The sequence below is a fragment of the Diceros bicornis genome, chromosome 2 (assembly GCF_020826845.1).
Source record: "Diceros bicornis minor isolate mBicDic1 chromosome 2, mDicBic1.mat.cur, whole genome shotgun sequence".
Classification (NCBI taxonomy): domain Eukaryota; kingdom Metazoa; phylum Chordata; class Mammalia; order Perissodactyla; family Rhinocerotidae; genus Diceros; species Diceros bicornis.
This window is the reverse complement of record NC_080741.1, coordinates 29271804-29295123: the sequence shown is the minus strand read 5'-3', so window position 1 is coordinate 29295123 and position 23320 is coordinate 29271804. Positions and strand designations below refer to the sequence as shown.

The 23320-nt window shown below is 39.6% G+C and overlaps 1 protein-coding gene across 1 annotated transcript in view; it reads left to right on the top strand.

The window, feature by feature from the left end:
* The window catches only part of THRB (thyroid hormone receptor beta), a 360716-nt gene that overhangs the window by 321271 nt on the left and 16125 nt on the right, over positions 1-23320 (top strand). The window contains exons 5-6 of the mRNA XM_058553892.1: positions 14754-14854; positions 20104-20251. Of these exons, the coding sequence (XP_058409875.1) occupies positions 14754-14854; positions 20104-20251 (249 nt within the window). The remainder of the gene's footprint in view (positions 1-14753; positions 14855-20103; positions 20252-23320) is intronic.

Genomic DNA, 23320 nt, shown 5'->3' with positions numbered 1-23320 from the left:
AGAAAATACGTAAAAGGCTTCCCCTTGGTGGACAGGCACTGGGGCGTTTGAAGTGGGACCATTCTCCTCAGTTCAGGTTCAAATTAAAACTCATTTGACTTTTTCTTGGCACTTCGTATATTAAAAGTTTATTTTAGTTAACTAGTAAAATATTTTAGTGATTTTTTTGATAGTATTATATATTGACATGTCAGGATGTGTAAATGTTGATTTTAATATTATTTACTTATCCATGTAAACTGTCAAGAATGTATTTGTAACCAGATCAAGCTGTAAGAATGTAAAACTCAAAAAGAAACTGATACACTTTATACTGCCATCATGTCCCTAAAGTTTGATATGTCTGGAATCATGTCGAAGGAACTCTCTATATGAAAGCAGTGACATATCCTTCAAAATAGCCAATGTTAAAGCAAGTGCAATATCCAGTTATTTTAATAGACACTGTGGCTTTACAATGCTGTTTAAGTTTCTATCAACAGAATTTCTTGTATTTCCTAAAAGTACAATAAAAGAGGCAAACAGGTAGTGCTCAAGAACTTAGTAGCAACTGCCAGGTAGAAATGCTTTTGAAAATAACTTGAATTCTAGTGCAAATACGCCAGAAACTCATTTTTTCTGTGTATCATCTACAAGATATTGCATAGGAAATCAAATTTACAGGCTTCTATAATTTGCAGGAATATGACACCCATTGATCTTCAAAGATGAATTTCTGTGTGAAAAAAAACAGAATGTAATTTATTTGATTGTGGCTCCTATAAAAATTATCATTTGCTTTCGTTAATGTGACTCTATAATTAAAATTAGCCCATTTTGAAAACAAATAAACAAAATCTAAAAAAACAAACTAAAACTAAAATACCTGTTTAGTTTTTACCATATACTGTGTTCATATTTTCTGTGCTATTCTGTAACTTCCAAATGTGAACTATGAAGTATATTACAGCATAAAACATATTCAGAATCATTCATCTGCATTTTCATTTAGTTTCACATCCTCTTGAAGGGCATCAGAATTTCTCATTTGTTACAAGGGGCACACCATATAAGTCTCCTAATGGGAACATCTGAGATAGATTGTGTATGCTTTCTATTTCGTTTAATATTGTACTTATAAGTAATTTATCTTTGAAAAGAAGAAATTAACATTGCCTCATAAGACATGCCTGGATATGCCTTTCATAATGTTGGAGGATCACAATAAAATATTGGTGTCTGTCTATTTGGGCATTCTGTTATTCTTAAAAATTCCTGCAAAACTTTTCAGGATATTTAACTCATTTTTCTTTTGTCTTTTCACTATATTTTCTTCAACCAATGCTGGTGAATATTTGCTTATAAAAATGTTAAAGCAGGGATTCTTTACTAATTAATTTGATGCATGAACTAGAGGGAAAGACACTTTGTATACATATATTGATGTAATTTCTCAAAGCCATATGCCATTGCAAGGCCACTGCCACCTGCCAAACTCACTAAATCAAAGCAGGCAAATATTCTTAAATGCGCCATTATTTACTGTTACAAGTCTTTAAGTAAATCCCAGTAAAACTAAACCCAGCTGTTAACTGTCTCTTAGGACAAAAGGTCGCACCCAACACGTTTATCCATAATGATCCATTATTGATTTTTGTTGTTGTTGGAGGACATCAGTAGTATCTCCTTAAGGCAAAATTAAGACTATAAACAGGTGTTCAGTGGGGCAGGCCTCATTATTCCAATTGGATTTTTATCTATTTTCATGAAATTCATAATTGCTTCATCTGTGTTTGTTGCTGTCACTACAGCTCTATACACTCTTCAATAATGCAGGCAGCTGTCTTAACTTTTTCATTATTTTTTTTAAGGACAGCTTATTCTCTAGGCTTTAGTTGGAGTTTTCTAGTATGTAGAGAGTGATCATAATCTTGTGTAAAAAAAAATGTATTATAAGTACACATAGATGAAATAAAGGAAGGCTACAAAACCTGATGTTAAGACGAGTTATCTTAACAGTACACCTTAAAATGACTTTTAGTTCTCTTTGTGTTGTTTTTCTATGTTTTTACATTTATAGCCAAGGCGGGTAGAAGTTATCAAGCTCCTGAAGCGTTGAGAACATAAACTAAGGAAGAGTCAGAAGTCAGTTCATCGAATCACGTTTAAAATAAAACTACAAGAATGGGAGGGAGTGGTGAAGAGCCAATATAATTTTCACATTGAGGAGGGCTGACATGCTGAATATAATGTCTGTCTTATTTTTCAGATAGAATATGAGAAAACACATTCTTAATTTTTAAAAGTTTGGGACAAATAAAAAGAACCCTAGCAATTACTCAGAAGATAGGAGCTCCTTATTTTCAGTCTTTCAAGTAACAGAGCCATGATTTGTTGTGTTAAAATCAGTCATCACGGCCGGTTCTGCTCCCACACTTCCTCCCTGGCCCCCAGTTTGGGAGGGAAGGGGAGAGCAAGTTTGGAAATCAGACAGAGGGCAGGGGAACTGGCAGCCAGAGTGTTGTGTCTTCTCTTTTGTGGCCGTGGTTTCAGCATTTTTTTTAAAAAAAGTTATCTTTCTTTCTTGTGGGGGGGGCGGGGTGTTGGTGCTAGCTGTTTCCACCAGAAATTCCAATTACATTCCAAAGTCCCCGTAGAGCTTGAGTCTGGCTTCTCTGCGGGCAGCTTTGCCAGTCAGCCTCTGGGTCTGTTTAAACAGAATCCTTCCCTGAAGTGTCTGTCCTGGGCAACTCTTCTCCGCAAGATTCTTTGCTTGACATTTTCCATGCCATCTTTATAGGAACTACGTGTCCAAAAAGTTATCAGAGCATTTGCATCAGAATTGGCTATTATGTCCAAGAGAATAAGAATTTCCTGTTTTCGAGCCAGGATCAAGGAGATGGGGTGTGTTTGTCCTGTTCGGTTTGGGTTTTGATTGCACATGTTCTTGTTCCACAGCCACATTTTTAGTGTTGCAGAAAGAAACATGAATAGCTGAAGCAGAAACTCCACATAGACCTGTCCCTTCCGAATCTACTTTCATTGCCCCTCTGTCTCGGGGACAGGAATCTAAGTCTTTTTTCATGTTCTGTAGCTCTGTTGACTTCACGTGAATAATTGTGTAGACATTAGAAATGGAAATTAAATGGTAAGGTGGGGCATGTTTGAAGTGACCCACATCAAGAGGATTGGATTAAAAAGAAGAGTTAAGCCCCAAAGAAATACGATCTCTAATTAGAATTTCCTTGGCCTCTTTTAAAGTTAGAGACAGATTGCTATACAGTAGAGTTGGGGATGGAGAGGTTACAAAGTCTGCCCAGGAAAAAAAAAACTTACATGAGAAACAGGTACCCTTAAACCCTAGAATCACACTCGCTCTGGTGAGAGGCAGGAAGGAGAGGAAATCAAAAGAAGGGCAGATTTATGAGTCCCATTGCATAATCAGTCTCAGTTATGAACTTGAATATGAGATGATTGCACACTATTTCAATTTCTCTTTCTCTTCTTTTCCCCCACTTCCCTCCCTGCCCCTCTCCGCCCTCTCTATGTCTCCCCCGCCACCTACTTCCTCTCTACCTCTGTCTCCCTCAGTCTTCCTCTTTCTCCCCCCTCTCTCCCATCCCTCCTCTTCCTCTCTAGTTGAATTTGTTTAATTTGAACACATATATAATCAGCCCACCCAATGACCTAAGTGTTGCAGACATGAAGTCTTTAAAATGTAGTACTTAAGAGGTTAATGCAATCACAGATTTTTCTACAATAGGTATATAATTGTAAGGATGCCAAGGTAAGGTTAGGATTTCAAATTAGGTACTGCTACCCATATGCTGTTAACAGACAATACCACTCCAGAAAACAATAGAAGCTTTTAAAAAAAATACAGAACACATTTGCTGTTCAAAAGATTAAATGAAAGTGCCTCCCAGCACCCAGGAATGGAAGCAAAGTAAGGAACAGTAGTAGTTTCCAAACCAAGTCCAAGTACAGATAAAAGCATGAGCTGCCTCTTCTTTCTTTTCTTTCCTGAGAATTAGGTCTCTGTCTTGTCAAAGATATGTCCTTCGGAGATTTCACTGGATGCCCTGACCTCATCCTAAAGCATCCACTACCATGTCTCATGATGAAAGCTAATAGCAGGAGTCCAAGGCATTATGAGAAACTAAAGTCAGGTGCCTGGAAGGCTTGGGAAAGAATGTTGGCACTGTTTATCTCCTGTGTGCGGGGTTCACATCCTCGCATCTCCCCATGAATACTTTCCCACAAACTGGAAGCTTTTTTCTCAGCTGCCAGATTTCAGGTGCATTCAGCCTGAGGTCCAGTTGCTTCCCCCTCTACCGTCTGCTCTGGTCCAGCTTTTATGACCCCATCTTCTTGTACTGATACTAAGTACCAGTGCTTACTTAGTGTCTGTAGTCTTCCTTTTCCAGATCCTCATGACCCTAAGCTTCCATGCGCTGTCCTTGGTACCACCCTCATCTCAGCTCCCTCGGTACTAGCTGCTTTAGAGAATTTCCTCAGTTCTCCTGGAGACTCCCAGAATGTGCTTTCAAGTGGTCACCCCACTCCGCCCCCTTCCTTTATCTGCAGATACTTCCCGAAACATTGTCCTGTCCTCTTGTCTCCACGTTCCTCTCCTCTCTCTCAAACCTTCTGCTTCCAGCCCCTCAGGGGCAGTTCTTCCCTGTCCTCCCACCACAGGACTCCTCCTCAAAGTTTCTGACCCTTTCCATGACCTGGTAGATCAATCACTAACACCATCAACTCTTCCCTGCCCTAAAGAGTTCCTTTTTGATTCTGGCTTTGTGCTTTTGCCCACACCCTCTGTTCCAGAAATCTTGGCCAGTTTCTCCATGTGTCCCTCTCTCTGCCACACTGCCCCCCCTCCCTGAAGCAACAGTGCTTTTTTTCCAGCTACCACCCACTGCCAGCCACACCCCGTTGTACACCTGCCATTCTCAGCCTGCATCACTTCAGGTCACTAACTCAGCTCATAGCCCGCCGGCCTCTTCTATTTAACCAGCACCACATTCTTTCCATCACCCCCGCTCCTGACTGGGCCTGGCTTCAAAGGCAGGTACCCCTTGGTTTATACAATAACACTGAATCTGTGTACACTGAATTTGTGTACATCACCTTTTTTAAAAGAAAATAAATTACATATAATGTGTATTAGACCAGAGTTTCTCAACATTGGCACTACTGACATTTTGGGTCAGATACTTCTTTGTTGTGGGGGCTGTCCTGTGCATTGTAGGATGGTTAGTAGCATTCCTAGCCTCTATACACTAGATACCAGTAGCACACACCCCCTCCCAGTTGTGAGGACCAACAATGTCCCCAGATATTGCCAAATGTTCCCTTGGGGGCAAAATCACCCCCAGTTGAGAACCACTGCATTAAAAGAACTTAATATTTAGAGAACATCTGAAGTAAAGAATCTTTTGTGATGTGAAAATCCCTCCTCAGTATTCATATTTTTGTACAGTGAGTTGTTTCAAGATGGAGTATACTTGAACATCCATGTACGTATATACATGTGACGTGCTACTTATATATATGTGTTATAGATCATTCCTATAGTCTGAATTTGGGTTCTCTTCCTCATATATGCCTGCCTATGTCAACTCTATCCAGATCATAAGCACCATGAAGGCAGTAACCTCCTTTACTTCACACTCTGAAGGGTGCATCTACTATGACTGGGGGCATACCTGTAGGGAGACCACTAGAGCTAATAACTACAATGATGTTATCCTGATGATAATGCAATCGCTCCTTCCCCTTCATATAACATCAGGCTGAAGAGCTGATAGCTGGCATTTTTAGAGCTATAACTTGAATCTCATTCTCAATGAATTTTCAGATAAAGAAAAGGCATTCATTTTTCTCAAACATGCAGGACATGAAATAACTGTGGGTGCTTCTGTGTAAGCCCAGTGCCATAAATTGACTCTCAAAGCAAAATCAGAGACAGCTAGTGCACGTTCTGGTGACCCTTTCCGCTCCCTTTCTGTTCCCCACTCTTCTAATACACTTTATCTTCCCACTTTCTAACCTATCCCTGTTTTTAAAACAGGAAATGATCTCATTAGTACCAGAGGTGTAAAACTCCAATGCCTACAAGTGCCAGAGAGCTGATATTAATGAGAGACAGGCGCAGTCGTTGCATAAGGACTGCTTAATTTAAATTTTTCAACCGACACATACATTGTTTATATGTTATATGATAGGGATATTTTTCACTTCCATAAAGAAATATAGTCTCTTTCATTTTTCTTGAATCACTTTTGTCTTCCCACTTTTGACAAGATAAAAATTCTGTGAATTTTTTTTTTTACTTTTAAAAAGACAATGCAAGAATAGAGATTGGTACTGACTGTGGAGAACTAGAAAGTATATCTCTTTCTTAGGAGGTGGGCTGCCCTTGTCAGTTCAGTTGATTGTTACCCTGTGAGAATTTGGGCTCAGTATTTCCAGGTCTTCCCATTTTCTCACATGAAGCAAGAAATCTGGATTTTATGTGAAATCTCTTGGTTTTAAAAATTGGCTGAGATTTTTAAACACTCTGCAAGCCAAACACTGTAGATTGCCAGTGTGTGTACCCTTTTGATTAAAATTTTGACTGAGACTCATTATACCAATCTATTCCCTTTCCTAGTGATTTGCACCTTCATGTGTTTTAGCTCTAATTGTAGCTTGAAAGGTTATGTCAGCTATTAAGAATTTGAGTCTACAGGGAGAAGGAAGTCTAGCTAGGGGCACTTTTTCTTGTGTCTGAATTATGCCCAAGCCTAGCCCTAAAAATTAATGTATTTTAGTTTCAGGAATTCTTGAGTCGGAAGAAATAATCTGAAACTTGCTTTGCCCCTTTTTCTGCCCTAAGACTTCTAGGTGATAGAAATCCAGAGTCCCTGGTCATCATCTTCTCTCCCCTTTTCTGGCTTAACATCTCTGACCTCGTTCTGCTCCCCTTTCCCTCCTCTACCCACAATGCTCTCGAGTTTGAAGACTTGGGACTTCAGTGTCTTCTGTCCCCCAGCAGCAAGGGCCCAGCCAGCCAGAGGTCAAGTGTAAAGCAAAGATGCTCAATGATTCCACGAGGGTAGCAGAAGAGCAGAAAGATGGTTAACGTTCTAAGGAAAGATTTTGTGAAATGGGACCCTCTGAGGCAGCTCTGCTGGGAATTTGCATATAGCAATGAAAGAATACCTTTAAAGTTAAAGCTGTTTCAAGTGTGTATCTAGGGTCTTACACACTAGGCCCATACATGTTTGTTAAATAAATAAAGGAATGGAGAGAGATGGATGGATGGATGGATGGATGAACACAGTGGTTAGCAAAGAGTTAAAGATTAATGTGATGCAAAACTTGGCACCTAATACTAAGAATTAAATGTAAAAGGAATCAGAATTAGTATGTTGAGAAAAGGCTGAGATGAGCCATTCAATATTTTTTTAAGTATATAAAGAAACAACATAAGGAAGAAGGTGCTAGTGGGAAAAAAGCTTAAATCTGAAGGGTCTGAGCTGTGGGCTGATTTGAAGAGGTTCAATAAAAAATTGGAAGAATGACTAAACCTGCTAATGATTTAGCTTCCTTAGGGGTGTCAAAATATAGTGTCATCCAATATCCTGACCCAAACCACTCAGGGTTCTTTGCTGGCTATGAGTTGACAGTTCCGCAAGATGAATCAGCAACATGGACCTTTTTCACCTTTCTGAACTGCCTAAAATATTTCCCACTACCAATAATAACCATTTCTCCTTTTAGTTATTTTTTGTGTGTGTGAGGAAGATCGGCCCTGAGCTAACATCTGCCAATCCTCCTCTTTTTTTTGCTGAGGAAGACTGGCCCTGGGCTAACATCCATGCCCATCTTCCTCTACTTTATATGGGACACCGCCACAGCATGGCTCAACAAGCGGTGCGTTGGTGCACGCCTGGGATCCAAACCGGCGAATCCCGGGCTGCTGCTGCAGAGCGCGTGCACTTAACCGCTTGTGCCACCGGGCCAGCCCCCAGCACTGCTCCTTTTAGATGACAGGACTGGTTCTGCTAGGCTAGTGGTCTTATACTGAAGATAAAATTAGCCAACATGGAAATGGTCTCTGAAATCAGCTTCTCTCCCCTTCTGTTAGATCGACCTTCCTAGGCAGCACCTTCTACTTTACATCTACCATCAAGATTAATCTGCCTTATGTCCTTTTCCCCAAGGACTGTGTGTCTGCCAAGGTGACAAGAGGTGACAGTGTTTCTTCTCCTAGGACTTGAGTTGCTGTTATAATTCACTCAAAAGAGTTAAACTAGCCAGACTTCTGATTTTACCCATACACGGGAAAGCCTTGAATCCAGTGCAAACCAAGAAGCCAAGCTTATTGCCTGTTGCAAGATTTCTAGAGCAAATGTAGAAAAAATTTTCCCCTTCCACATACCAAGTCCCTCTGAGAATCCAGTTTTTTTTAAAGTAATGTTAACTACAACATGGATAGACCTTGAAAACATTATGCTAAGTGAAAAGCCAGTGACAAAAGACCACATATAATTCTATTTATATGAAATGTCCAGAATAGGCAAATCTATAGAAACAGAAAGTAAATTAGTGGCTGCTAAGGGCAGAGGGGGTGGAGGGAATGGGAGGAATGGGGGGTTACTTCTAAAGATACAGAGCTTCTTTGGGGGATGATGAAAATGTTGTAAAATTGATTGTGGTGATGATTTCACAACTCTGTGAATATATAAAAGCTATTGAATTGTACGGTGTGTGAATTATATCTTAATAAAGCTGCTAACCAAAAAAAAAGGTAAAAAAAATGTTGGTAATGTCTTACCATGTCAACCTATTTTACATGCAGGATAATGCTTAGCAATTAATCAGATATTTCCAAGTGTCAACAAAAAAAAAATCTCTTAAGTCTTTTGTTGAACAAACAGATGGAGTTTGCTTTCATAATAATATGCTTGATAAAGTGGCAGCATAGTTTATTAGTCTAAAAAATCATGCATCTAAGCATAAGAGCTGGGAAAAATATATCATCCTTGGACTGTCACATATCATCATCAGTCTTAACTGTTTTCTGGCATTATTAACCATGCTTCTTTAACAGTCACCCGGGACAACTCAGATGAGCAGTGTGGCTTCCAAGGTTATGTTTCTCATATTTGTTTCTAGACAGAACCCGACATCCATTTAGTGTCCACTTCTGGCAAGAGAACTAGCACTACACATGCATTTTCCTTAGCTGTGTATATCAGCCAGCATGTGACTCAATTGGTGAGCATGAAAAAGGAAAAAGATGGAGACACTGAGCCAGGAGAGCAAGAAATGGTTAAGTTCTCTAGGAGAACTAGTTAGCATGTGATGTTGTCAAGTATATTCAGTAGCCTTAAGAGAATCCCCACCTACCAATTCATTATGTGTGGGATGCTACTCCCTGATGGAAGTTATTTAATGATGAATAATGGACTTAGGCTTAATGATTGATGTATCATTGCCCGTGGTGACCGTTTTGGGTAAATAAGATGGTTTGAAGTTAATATTTTAGGGAAAAGAAAGAGATGGGTGGGGTGCACTAGTATGATCGTGTAAGTAACCGCTACCAACTTAAGTAGATGTTTCGATTTAACTAAAGACATATTTAATCACCTATTCATCCACCCACCAGGAAGATAATCTAGGAGAAATAAGAGAACAAAGCAAACCAGCCATCAGACTAGCAGTCAGAAAACAGAAAGAATCCATTCCACTCACAGATTGAATTATCATTGGATTCCAGGGTTCACAAGAACTTTAAAGGTCAAACAGTTCTACTATCTATGTAAATTATTGAGCTACATGGGGGAGGAATTCTTCAGTGTCCTACTGCCAAAACCAAAGGATAAAGCAGGCAGATTGTGGTGAGGTAGGGTGAGAGATCACGAAGGACCTGCATTAACTCTGGTTAATATTCTCCGGCCCTCCCAAGGCATGTCCCACAAGCAACACAGTGTCCAGCTGCATTACAATTGGTTCCCGAACATGAGATTAGAAGAAAATGACCTGCACCTCTTTCTCCTTTATCTCTGCCATCTGCACTTGATACCAAGAACTCAAAAGTCTTACTCTGATCAACCATACATAACTTCTAGCTATAAGAAGTCAAGAGATAGCTTTCCTTACAACATCGATATGTATATTCCATCTGCCCTTACCAGGAAGGTGTGTGTTTTAATAATCAGTTACTTTGCTATTTAAAAGTTACTTTGTGTTTTATAAGCATGTGTTTCAATGCACACACAAGTACATGTGCACACACAGTCACACATACTAATCTAAGATGAAGAAACACCAAGATGCTACAGTGGTTATCCCTGTGGTGAAGACTTGATAGGTAAACTTGTTTTTTGCTAATTTATGTCCTTCAATTTTTCTACAATGAACTGTATTACTTAGTGTAATATTTTATTTAACAAATCTGGGCTTTGTAAGGAACTAATACACACATTGTTTTTGATTCCTAAAGACTGACCACTGAAGTCCATCGGTAAATGTTACTTAAGTCCAGAACAGCTCTGACCATTTTCACTATGACCCTCCCCCAATTCTACACACTTGATAACTAGTTAGTTCTCTAAACACAGAGCCCTGTTGGAATTTTTTATGTAGTTTCTTCATATGGATGGACTCCCCAAAACTGTGTTTGGAATGCATCAATGCCCAATGATTTTCCTGTAGATTTTGTTAGTATGTCTTATTAAATTTGTGCCATAGCACCATCAGTTACCTAGCACACAGTGATATCCAACCTTGGGATTTGGGGTTTATGATCGTGTAAAGAGGAAACCTAACCAGCAGCGAGGATTCTTTTGAGTGCAATGGATAGTGGTTTGTATAGCCCAAAGTAGAAAGTTGAACAAGTTGTATAAAATTCAGACTTCAAATCTCCGCTTTTGGTAACAGCATCTTTATCAAACTGGCCTGGACATAGTGACTTTCATTTCTATGTTGTGACAAATGATATTGCCTGTATGCTTTCCTTAGTCTTGTCTCACTGTATTAACCTAGTGATCAGAGCAGAGTCAAAGAAAGCAGGACCAAATCTAGTTGATGAGTGAGTATGCATCTCCCCAGATCACTAGGTCTTAGATGAGCTTGAATCTGGACGTCTTTGTCTTAATCTGAGTGGAATCTTTTTGGTTTCTTTACCAAAAATCAAACTTTCTAATGCAGTTTTCATTAGGCCAGAAGTTTGGACCCCGGTACCTGCATGATCACTTCTTTCAGAAACCCTTGCCGAGATCTTTAGCCTTCTCAGGCACACCTCCAGTCTTCAAGCCTGCTCATCTGTAGGTTCCAGATATAATCCTCCTCCCTTATGTTCTTTCCCATTGGCCAATAGCAGCCATCTTGAGAAACTATGATGCCTCCTTTCAGAGAAAGCAGGTGCTAGACGCGGGGGTTTAAGCATGAGTGATACGGTCCCTGACCTCTAGCTGAAACTGTAGTTTGAACTGTGGAAATGTATAGTGAACCAGAGATTACCATCTCAAGGAAGAAAAAGTTCCCAGGTAGCTATAATGGGAATAATAAAAGGCTACACTTGGGCCGGCCCCATGGCGTAGCAGTTAAGTGCGCGCGCTCCGCTGCTGGCGGCCCGGATCGGAGCCCTAGCACGCAACCGATGCACTGCTTGTCAGGCCATGCTGTCGTGGCGTCCCATGTAAAGTGGAGGAAGATAGGCACAGATGTTAGCCCAGGGCCAGTCTTTCTCAGCAAAAAGAGGAGGGTTTGCATGGATGTTAGCTCAGGGCTGATCTTCCTCACAAAAAAAAAAGGCTACTCTTAGGGGAGCACAAGGCAGTGTGGGAGCACCCAACCCCTGGACTTGGGCTGGGGGATGGACAGGAAGGCTTCTTAAAGAGTTTCCCCTTCGTGATTCTGGAGATAGCCCTATCCCAGTCCTACCACATTATGTGCAGATGATCTGTTATTGTCTCTTTTCCCCATTGCACTGAAAGCTTCCCCAAGAATGAAAACTTAGTTATCTTTAGATCTTTGGCACATTGCCTGGCATGTAGTATACCCATATAAATGTTTGTTGAATGGATCCCTCCTCTTTTATTTCCTTTATTTCTTTGTTTTTTTAATAACACCTTTATTGAGACATATTTCACATACCATAAAATTCATTCATTTAAAGTGTACAAAATATGTCCATACAAAAGAATTGTTTCTCATTCAATAGTTTTTAGTATATTCAGAGAGTTGTGCAACCATCAACACTATACAATTCCAGAACATTTTCATTACCCTGAAAAGAGACTTTGCACCCTTTAGCAGTCACTCCCCATTCTCCCCTCCCTCCAGGCTTTGGCAATGATTAATCTAATTTCTGTCTCCATGAATTTGCCTATTCTAGATATTTCATATAAATGGAATCACACAATATGTGGCCTTTCGTGTCTGGCTTCTTTGATTTAGCATAATGTTTTCAAGGTTCATCCCTGTTATAATATGTAACAGTATTTCATTCCTTTTTATGGCTGAATAGTATTCCATTGTACGAATATACTACATTTTGTTTATCCGTTCATTATTTGATGGACATTTGGATTGTTTCCACCTTTCGGATATTATAAATAATGCTGCTTTGAACATTCATGTACAAGTCTTTGCATGGATATATGTTTTCAATTCTCTTGGGTATATATACCTAGGAATTGCTGTATCATATGTAGCTTTATGTTTAAGCTTTTGAGGAACTGCCGAACTGTTTTCCAAAGCACATTTTACATTCCTACCTGCAATATACGAGGGTTGTAATTTCTCCAGATCCTCACAACGTTTGTTATTGTCTGTCACTTTTATTATAACCATCCCTGAGGATGTTAGGTGGTATCTCATTGTGGTTTTGGTTTGCATTTCCTTGCAATAGTGTTGAGCACTTTTTCATGTTCTTTCCTTTATATTCACTTTATTTTCTCTCATTGAGAAATGACCAGAACTGGAAATACAGAACTCAGTTGCTTACACATATGCTTCCCAAAAGAAGAAACCGTGTCTTATTTGTTTTTATATTCTCAGCACCAAGCAGAGTGCTAATGTATAGTAGATGCTAAATAAATGTTTTCTGAATTCATGAATAGATGAACAATGGAATGAACACTCAGATCATTCCAGTCTCCTTTCTTTCTGCCCAGATCCCTCCTGGAATTCTCTTTTTATAGATGTCTGATGAGAGTTTTGAAACCCTTGAAGTGAACTCAACAGATGAATCATGGTTTGCATGATGCAAAAGTAAACTAAGAAAAGCTGTGATATTTAAAAAGATAATCGTGTGCATTACCAAAGCTCACTTTGAAGTCATTCCCAAGAAGGGACATTTTTCTAAAATAAGTCTGAGCAAAGTTATTTCTAAGAAATTATGAAAAGGATTCATTTTATTCTGTATTCTTTATGGCTTTTTTTCTGAAAAGTAAGCCTCAGTGACCTGGTTTAATAAAAAAAAAATCTCAAAAATGGCAAAGTGAAACATACAGTAAGTCATCTGTCGTTTCAACCTGGCTAATCTTTATTGAAACCAATGAGTTTACTGAGTCAAAGAACTTCCTAAGGGGCCTTAAGGGATCAGGAAAAAGAATGATTTGTTTTCTCAGTCTCTCCCTTCTCCATATCCCAGCAAATCCTGCCTTGTTTTGGTTTTTTTTTGGTCCTGTGTAAAGCTGTGTGCTTCTATGGTAAGTTGTTGATACATATGAAACTAAATTGGCCCTGCTGAGTCAGTTTCTCATGTGTGGACATCTTCTACATGTGAAAGGAAAGAGGCAAAGACAGATGGAGTGTAGACTGCTTCTGTTTTGCTTTTTAAACCTTGGTTTCTTGGGTCAAGGAATTTAAACTAATAATACACTAATAAAGAGAGTTATCATGGTTGTATTTTCTTTTTTTCTTAATAAGTAAAACCTCTGTTATTTTTCACATTACCCAGTGTTGGGATGTGTCTCATAATATCACAAGTTCACCGAATTTTTGGGGGGGGTGGCCTTATTCGTTCTATTTTAAGTTAACTGTCTATTTTTAGAAAAAGACCAGCCTAACTTATACTGGAGGGCTAGAAGTTAGTAGATCTGGGTTTTAGTCTCTGCTATTAATTTCTAGTGTGACCATGAGGAAGGCCAACCTCTAAAGGCCTATTCACCTCAAAAGTACCTGATGATCTCCCAGGAACTTTCTAGCTATAAAGTTTCCTGAATTTGTTTCATGGTGCTCTGATTCCAAAGTGGACCAAGTCTTCCAAGAACAAGTTCTGAAATAAGCCTTCAAATAAGAAAGAGGTTGTGTTACCCAGAATCCGGGGCACTCCACGTGTCTCAAATCCTGGCCTCTCTGCATGATTCATTGGCTCCAACAGCTTTCAGGTCTGTTCCTACCTGCACAGCAAGAGTGATCACACCTATTTCTAAGGCACTCTGAAATCCTGGGCCTGATGTTAACTCTGTAAGTGTGAGACAAGACATTAGATAAGTATAAGATACCGAGAAAGTATATTAAGGCAGGGAGAGACTTTTTAAATTTCTTCTTGTTAAATGTTTTATTTACCTTTTATATTTAAAACTAAATGCTCACAAGATGTAAACCCTAAAGCAAAAATTGTGTTAAAAGGTATAAAACAATTCAGTCTTTCCTCCTCCCTCACCCACCCTACCTTCTGTCCTCTCCTTCCCCTCCTCCTAGCTATGGTGTGTCCTTGACTTTAACACGATATTGTTTTCTCACATTCCTCTCTTCCTTCTTCACAGGGTACATCCCAAGTTACTTAGACAAGGACGAGCTATGTGTAGTTTGTGGTGACAAAGCCACCGGGTATCACTACCGCTGCATCACGTGTGAAGGCTGCAAGGTAATGGCCCTGGGGCTGGTGAGCTTGCACTCAGCCCAGCTCCAGTCCCTTCCCAGGATCCCACCAGAATGCAACAATAAATTCAAATTAGGAGCAAACCCCAACATTCATGGCCTGTGATCATCCAAGTGTCTGGTTGTCCTCTTCATTTTTGGCACGTTCAGGAACTGAATTTATTTTTTTTTTTCAAATCAAAAATAACTAACTGAAGTTTTGAGAGAGTGTGATGTCTGGTTTTCTAGACAGGGAGAGAATTAATGAAATGAAATTAATAAAATTCTCACTTTGAGTTTAAAAATGCATAGAGATTTTATAACACATTATCATCCCAAGAAATAGCCATTTCTCCTCCTGTTTTATCTCCAGTATTTGAGGAAACAGAGTTCGCCCTACCGCAGGCTGTTCGCCACTATTAATCTGAGTGAATGTGCTCACTTTTAAGGATTCCATTGGGAAATATCTTTGAGGCTACTTAGATTCAATTATGCTCTGAAATTATCCAAATTGGCTTTCGGCACAGCCTGCAGTCAGTAAGTAAATTCTGGTCATCCATCAGCTAATTTTATGCTCTACAGACCCATCTTCAGGAGACACTCGACGAATACACCAGTGATCAACAGGCACTTCACTTACCGAAAGTGAGCCCAAATTTGCCTACTTACAATCTTTGTCCTCAAAATTAAAATGAGCTTTCTGGCAAATATGTTTTGGTCCAACAACCTAGCCTAGAAAATAAAGTGTCTTCTATAAAGGTGAATAAAGCTTAACAGGGTGCTGTGTCCAGCGTTCAGCTAATGTCTTATATATGAGGAATTATATTAAGTCAGGGAAAGACTTCTTAAATTTTTTCTTGTTAAATGTTTTATTTACCTTTAACGTTTAAAACTAAATTATCACAAAATGTAAACGCTAAAGCAAAAGTTGTATTAAAATTTATAAAATAATTCCGTCTTCCCTCCTCCCTCACCCATCTTACCTCCTCTCTTCTCCTTCCCCTCCTCCAACTGCCCCCTTTCCTCCTAACTTTTGACCCTAAACCCCAAATATCAACACGTTAGCTCAATTTCAAACTAAGGTGTTCCATTTCCCTAGTGGAAGATTTTCTATGCAAACTCCCTACTTTTTGTGCATGAAATTAAGGAATACTTAGCAGAAGCCTGCTAAAGTGTTGAGATGATACATCCATTGGAAAGAGGTCATTTCTAAGGTCACAAGGCCTTATAGCTGCAAGACTGTTTTTTGGAAGGTGATGTAACTTGTTCTCATTTGTCCAGACCCCTTTGATCTGGAATTTGTAACCTTTTCACAAAGATGGGGCTAAAGGTTGCTATTTTGTCTGTGAAAATAACATCTTAAGGAGTTTAATGGAACTAACTACAAATGAGTCCTGGCTATTTATTAATTGGGAGACTTGCAGACTGTCTCTTGAAAGCCCAATTTTATTGGTTTTATTTGAAAGTAATAAAAATGCGTTAACTTAGATACATTCTCTCATTCCAAAAGCTCAGTAATCCAAATGGGTCTTTTTTCTAAATTAGCCCCTATTCAGAAGGCTTTACCTACCTAATTATGCAGCATTTGAGATTCTTTCAAATCAGCTTCTAATGGAAAATTTTAAATTCTGGGAGAGACTCTAATGAAAATTCCATTTAATACTCAACTCTCCAAAGTGACTCTAAAGACTGAATGTGCCTTACAGAGGACTTAATGCTTATTAGCAATTGACTTAAAACAAAGGGAGAATCAAGCCTATTAACCCATGTCCCTGCCTCACGTATGTCTTCATAATGATCAAGAAATCCACTAGCCTCTTTTCCTAAGATCACAGGATGTTTGGGGCCTGATTCAACTGAGGTTTACTTAAAAGAAGAAATCACGTAGCAAAAAGCTAGATTTCTCTGCCTCTGTGCCTTTATCTCAGATCAGAACCCTGTTTCTAGGACTGCTGCCATCATAAAATCAGAAGGAAGCCTTCCCAGGTGCTTATGCAGATCTCTTGATATAACAACAAAGCGTCTTGGAAAAAGACAAAAGAATTTTTCAAATTAAACAGTTTTTAAGAGTGGCCAAAGATGAAAAAGGTTACCCTTCACATATGGTTTATTCAATCCTATAATTTAAAAATATTTGTACCCCATACTTGGAATGTGTATAAGGAGAATCTTCTTTGCCCGTTTTGCCCTGAAGACAGTGGAAACCTTTTGGAGATGTTTTCTCTGTTGTAATGTGCCAGTTTTTATGCATCTTTTGTAGAAAGCATACTGCCCCACTAAGCCATTTTTAAGAAAGATTCAAAGCTTTTTAATAGCTGCCCAAATATTGCTCTGGGAGGGTGACACAGCTCCTTAGTGCACCAATCAGGGCATCATCTCAAACCACTAAGAAATGGATCCAATTCTTCTCAAAATGCAGAGAAACATGTCTGATGTTGACTCTAAAAGCAAGACCTCCACTTCCCAACGAATCATCAATAGAATATATGTCTTTATTCATTCCTTGGGACATCTCCTTTGTCAGCTTACCTCTAAGAGGTTTTTTTAATAGCTTACCTCTAAGAGGTTTTTCTAATATAAGTAGACAATGTTAAATATTTTCTAGTCAAGTTCACTTCCAGAAGTTAATTTTTGTCACATTTTAAAATTAAGGGACCTCACATCTTTACATTTACTCAAATGAAGTGATCCCTCATCACATGTCAAAATATGCTTTTATTATAGCTTAGGGGAGGCCAACATCTTCAAAGGGATTTAGTCCATGAAGTCCCCAAGAAAAGTCATCAGAGATAAGCCACAGAAAAGATGGCACTATGAATAGCAGAGCCTGCTACCTCAACACTTTTTTTCGAAATGAACAATGTATACATTATTTCATTCAGTCCACTTAAAAGTTCACAGAGTAGCCTTTTTGGAGAAATGAATGTTACCCCTGTGTCTGGTATATCACACCTCATTCTCTCCTTGGTGTTGTCTGACTCTTCAGCACGCTCCCTGCCCCCCAGAACATGAGTCAACGTCAGAGTATGGGTGAGAAAAGAATCTTCCCGACCTCAGAGTAACGATTTTCCTATCCTCATGGCAGCAGTCGCCATTCTCACTGGATGCCCTGGACTTTGGTGTTTCCACCTCTGGGGAAACTTTGCCTCCTCCAGAGGAGGTATGCAACCCAGATTCTCTCCTCCCTATCTTTGATATAAGTCTTCTTGCCAGGAATCTCTGGGTTTCTTGTGCCCTGCAGGCAGGGGTAACCCTAGACGGGTGGATTGGACAGAGGTAACGGAGGTAGAGGAGGGAGGTTCCCAGGGAAGCTTGTTTTTCACTCTGTGGCATGCCCTGACATTTATGCTTTAGCAGGATTTGCCCATCTTGAATACCCAGGGAAACACTGCTGACATCTCAAACAGCCGCCCCATGTGTGAGTTAGTACATCTTACAACAGTACGTCAACATCATTCAAACTAATGGACTCAAGTGTTTAAGGATGCAAAACCCAAATATAACATGACAATTTTTCTCTTAGAACTTGAACAGTGGAAACAATAAGGAAGTTACAGACATGCCCCAAATCAAGTCCATTCGTTTCAGTTATTGCTGTCATTTTTCCATTTTATCCTGCTTTGCCCAATATAAAATCCTACCTTTGACTTTTTCATTATAAGAAAGAGCTCTTGAAGAGTATGCAAGTGGTATGTGTACATAATCAAAGCCAAGGAAAGTTAAACAGGATATTTAATCTAGGTCAACTGGTATTTCAGTCCCACTATTTATATAACAAATTTAGAGGTCCCCTTTAAGCTTTAATAGACAGTATCTTCAAAATTTGTTTTGCCTTTCTGTTCTACTAAAATAGATATAACAAAGTGTTTTTTAGAGGAGTTGGTGGGAGGGGACTATTTATAATCTGTTCATCTAAAACATTTAAATAATACAGTAAAATTGGATTCAGTTTATATTATATAAGCAGTTAAGTAAGATTTAAAGTCCAATTCCTGGGTTCCAGGCCGAGTTCCAGCATGGCCTTACCTTGTGATTTTGAGCAAGTGATTTAACCTGTCTGAGGCTTAGTTTGTTAATTCCTGCAATGGAGATATTAAAAGTACCTACTTCATAAGGTTGTAGAAGAGATCGAAGGACATGGAATGTGTCTATAGCACTTTACAATGTGCCCCTCACAATAAGTGTTCTCTGCCATTATTAATTCCTACCATACAAAAGTATAGTTGCCAAGACTTGAATATCATGTCCAGAAAGGTTCTAGCATAACACACCCTTGAGAATGTTATATAAGTCACCTAAACCTGGAACTGAATGGTATCCTCAGAAACCTTTATGGTGGCACTCTCCCATGCCTTAAGAAAGGAAGAAACATATTGAAATTTAGGGTGTATGTCTATGGATGCTGGAGAAAAAGAGTGCTATGAAAGGAAAAACCCCAATGCAATGAACTATGGGAAAAATTTGGTAGAAAACCTGGAATTTTCTACTCCCCGAGTACCGTTGTTTAAAGGGCTATCTGAGGGGCTGGCCCAGTGGTGTAGTGGTTAAGTTTGCACATTCCACTTCAGGCGGCCCAGGGTTCGCAGGTCCGGATCCCGGGTGCGGAACTACACACCACTTATCAAGCCATGCTGTGGCAGGTGTCCCACATATAAAGCAGAGGAAGATGGACTGTTAGCCCAGGGCCAATCTTCATTACCAAAAAAAGCTTTAAAAACAACAAAGGGGCTATCTGAGTTGGTTATGGCCATCTCAAGAGTCAAAAACAAGAATTAAACTAAATGTCTAAAGATAGTGAATGCACCCATTTAATTACTAAATGATTAAATTATTAATTAATAAAGTATCACAAGTATCTAACTCTTTTATTCTCCAGTATAAAGGTAGCAAAACTCTTCACAACTTAATTTAGCAACACAATTATGGCGCTTTATGAAATGAAATAATACAATTTATATTACTCAATGTTTAGAAAAAACAAAAGCGAACGCTAGATTTTTCCATTAGCCTCTTTTCCTTGAATAAATGCCAAAAAGATGTTGACTCTGTAGTCCTATGACATCTCCTTCAGCTCAGATTTAGAATCCTTCAGATTCACTTTGGGCCGGTTGTCCTCTATCTGAATAGGTAGAGCTACGGGCCTGTACACAGGTAAGGTTCAAAACAATCCATCGCAGTTATGTGGACACAAAATTCTGGAATCATTTATTCTAGAAAATATGAAACTGTTGTCTTGTGTCTTTCTCTTTCGTGTAGGGTTTCTTTAGAAGAACCATTCAGAAAAATCTCCATCCATCCTATTCCTGTAAATATGAAGGAAAATGTGTCATAGACAAAGTGACACGAAATCAGTGCCAGGAATGTCGCTTTAAAAAATGCATCTATGTTGGCATGGCAACAGATTGTAAGTAATCTTCTTCCTTTGCTTCATATTCAAGGAGTGTTGATTGGGGAAATGTTTGGTTCAAGTAGATCAACCAGGCAGAAAAGAAAGCAGGAACTCATGTGGACAGAGGGACCCCTCACTCCCAGCCATTACTGGGTGGTTTCCATCCTACTCCTCCCTTGTCAACTCCTGACTCTCAAGGTATCCAGATGATGGGTGAGGGAAAGCAGTTAAATTATCCCTATCATATTTGCAGGACAGTTAGCAATACTCTGTTTGTGACAGAGATTACAAATGAGGTCTTGTCCATTCACCTTGATAAGGTGTAATTTTACATGTAACATTCATGTGGTGGGAGCCTCAGGGACTAGTCCTAGATATTTTTTCAAAAGCAGAGACAGGAATTTATTTTGTGGACATTTTTGGAGACGGGGCACTGGCAGAAAACATCGTGTTCAGAAATTTCTGAAGAATGTGAAGTTGAGTGCTATTGCATGAGTCATCCTGCAGTTGGTTGTTTGTTATATTTTTAGCCATAAAAACATTCCAAGCTGAAGTCGTCCTCCCCAGTTTTCAAAGTGCCACAGCATATGGTGGCGAGATTAGCCCTTGGGGTCTCTTCTCCCCACACTGTGCAAGGGATTTACACCAGTCACTTTAATTAATCTAATAATAAAATAAGAATCATGTCAGTCAGAATGTGTGGCCTTCCTTTTGCCAGGCATCAAGGTTAATGAGTTCTACTGGCATAAATGTTTTGCACGTCAATGAAGGATTCCAACTTTTAGTTAGAAAAAGAAGAAAAAGAAAGAAAAAAGAATGCAATGAGGATTTTTCCCTCATAAAAGCAGAAATAATCATGGCTTATATTTATGTGATAAATAGAGTTCTCTCAGCTAGAACAAAAAAACTGTGGAAGGTCCTGGTTTTCCCATTCAAGAAGACGGAATGGGGAATCTTAAAAAAGGAGTGCTGTGTTAGGACGTTAGTCTGGAAATCCTGGGTTAATCCCCACCTCTGGCTGAGTGTGTTATTTGTCTTTATCTTTTAAAGGCTTTTAGCCATTGCCAACAATATGCCTGATCAGGATATGTGAAAATGATTGACCTAGAACCAAATACTTAGATGTGTCACTATAATGAACTGCTATTATTGAGTATCCATTTCATGTTTTATTGAGAAGTTAAAGATATAAATGTTTATGGGGTTAAAAACTCAGTGTTTAGGAGCCAGCCCAGTGGCGTAGTGGTTAAGTTTGTGCACTCTGCTTTAACGGCCTGGCATTTGTGGGTTTGGATCCCGGGCACAGACCTACACACTGCTCATCAAGCCATGCTGTGGTGGCATCCCACATACAAAGTAGAGGAAGATTGGCATAGATGTTAACTCAGGGACGATCTTCCCCAAGCAAAAAGATTCAGAAGATTGGCAACACGTGTTAGCTCAGGTCCAATTTTCCTCACCAAAAAAAAAACTCAATGTTTATCTAGACTGGGTCGAAATTAATTTTGAGTGCACCTTACTTGCTTGTGAGGTGTTATAAAAGCTCAGGCTTTGTAGTCAGAAAACCGTTCAAGTCCTAGATCTGCCACTTACCAGCTGTGTGACCATTGGACTTAAACTCAAGTTTCCCTTCTATGAAATTATCCACTTCAAAGGTTGTTTTCAAGATTAAATTAGATAATACACGCCAAATGCAAGGATCCCTGGCACAGCAGAAGCATTTGGGAAATGGAGCTCTGAGTATAGCTCCATTCCTCTTCTCCCTTTAATAAGTGACTTAACATGACTTCACAGGGCTCATTCATATTTCCCACATTTGTAAATGCTCATCTGACTTTGATGATCCAGTCAAATCTCGATGATCAGGGGTTTCACTATTCTGTTGTGGATTAGCTAAGTACCTCTGGTTCTCTTCCTCCTGCTATATTTGCTTTTTTCGTTTCCTACCAGGTCACACCTTCATCAAGAAATGGCCTTAGGATAATGATGTTGTGGAAATGGAGTCAGGAGTCCTGGGTCTTGCCTTGGCTCTGCCATGAACTTGCTGTGTGACTTTAGGCAAGTCACGATCTCTCTGGATCAACCTCCTCCTCTGTGAAATGAGGAAGTTGGACCAGATAATATTCAAGGTCCCTTCTAGTTCTAAAATACTGTGACTCTCTAGTATAAAACCTGAGACTTCCCATTCCATTTATAGTTACTAAGAGTCTGGTGAAATGGTTTTGTTTTGGAAATTAACCACAGAAGTATAGGTTTTTTGTTATCTGCCCTTTTTTGCATAAATGATAAAAGTCATGGCTGTATTTACTGGGCGCTTGTAGTGTATTATTGCATTGAACACCCTGTGAAGTGGGTATTATTGATACCATTTTATACAGGAAGAAGTAAAAGCTCAGAGAGCCTAAGTAACTTTCCAGAGGTTGCACAGCTAGAATGTGGTAGTGTCAGGATTCAAACCCAGGCCTTTCTAGATTCCAAAGCCTGGGCTCTTTAGCCACCATTGACAGTTGACCAGGTAGAGACTAAAGCAAAGTGAGTACCGATGAGGCCTGAGATAGGCCCAGCCACACTCCAATTAGCCCTTCAGGGAGCTATTGAAGAGTTGGAGTCCTTTTTCCTCTAAGGAAGGGATCATTAGCCTCCTCTTTACTGCTCCAGAACTTTTCTTTAACCTGAAATTCTTCTTACTAAGAGCCACTTTGGGAGGAGAAAGGGAGGAACAGAAACTCTAAGAGTGAATTCAGATGATTGGCTAGACAGACTCATCTGTGAACCTGTGGGTTCACAGGTTTTTCCTCTCTCTGCTTCATTCTTATTTAAGGCCACCTTATGTGGAGTTGGGATGCCCAGTGTCCAACTCCCCCCACAGCTTTGTTTTGAAAAGCTGGCTAGGCACTGGGAGTTTGGCACTGGGGCTCATGTTGGACAATGGCTAGGCAATGGTAGTTTGCTGCCAAGGGGAGAAAATGCCCCTGTGTGACCCACCCTGCAGGATCCACTGAGCCACCTGTGCCTCAGTGGTCCCTGCCCTTGAGGCTGTGGGACATGCAGTCTGCCCCGGTTCTGGGGAGTATCTGTGTTTTG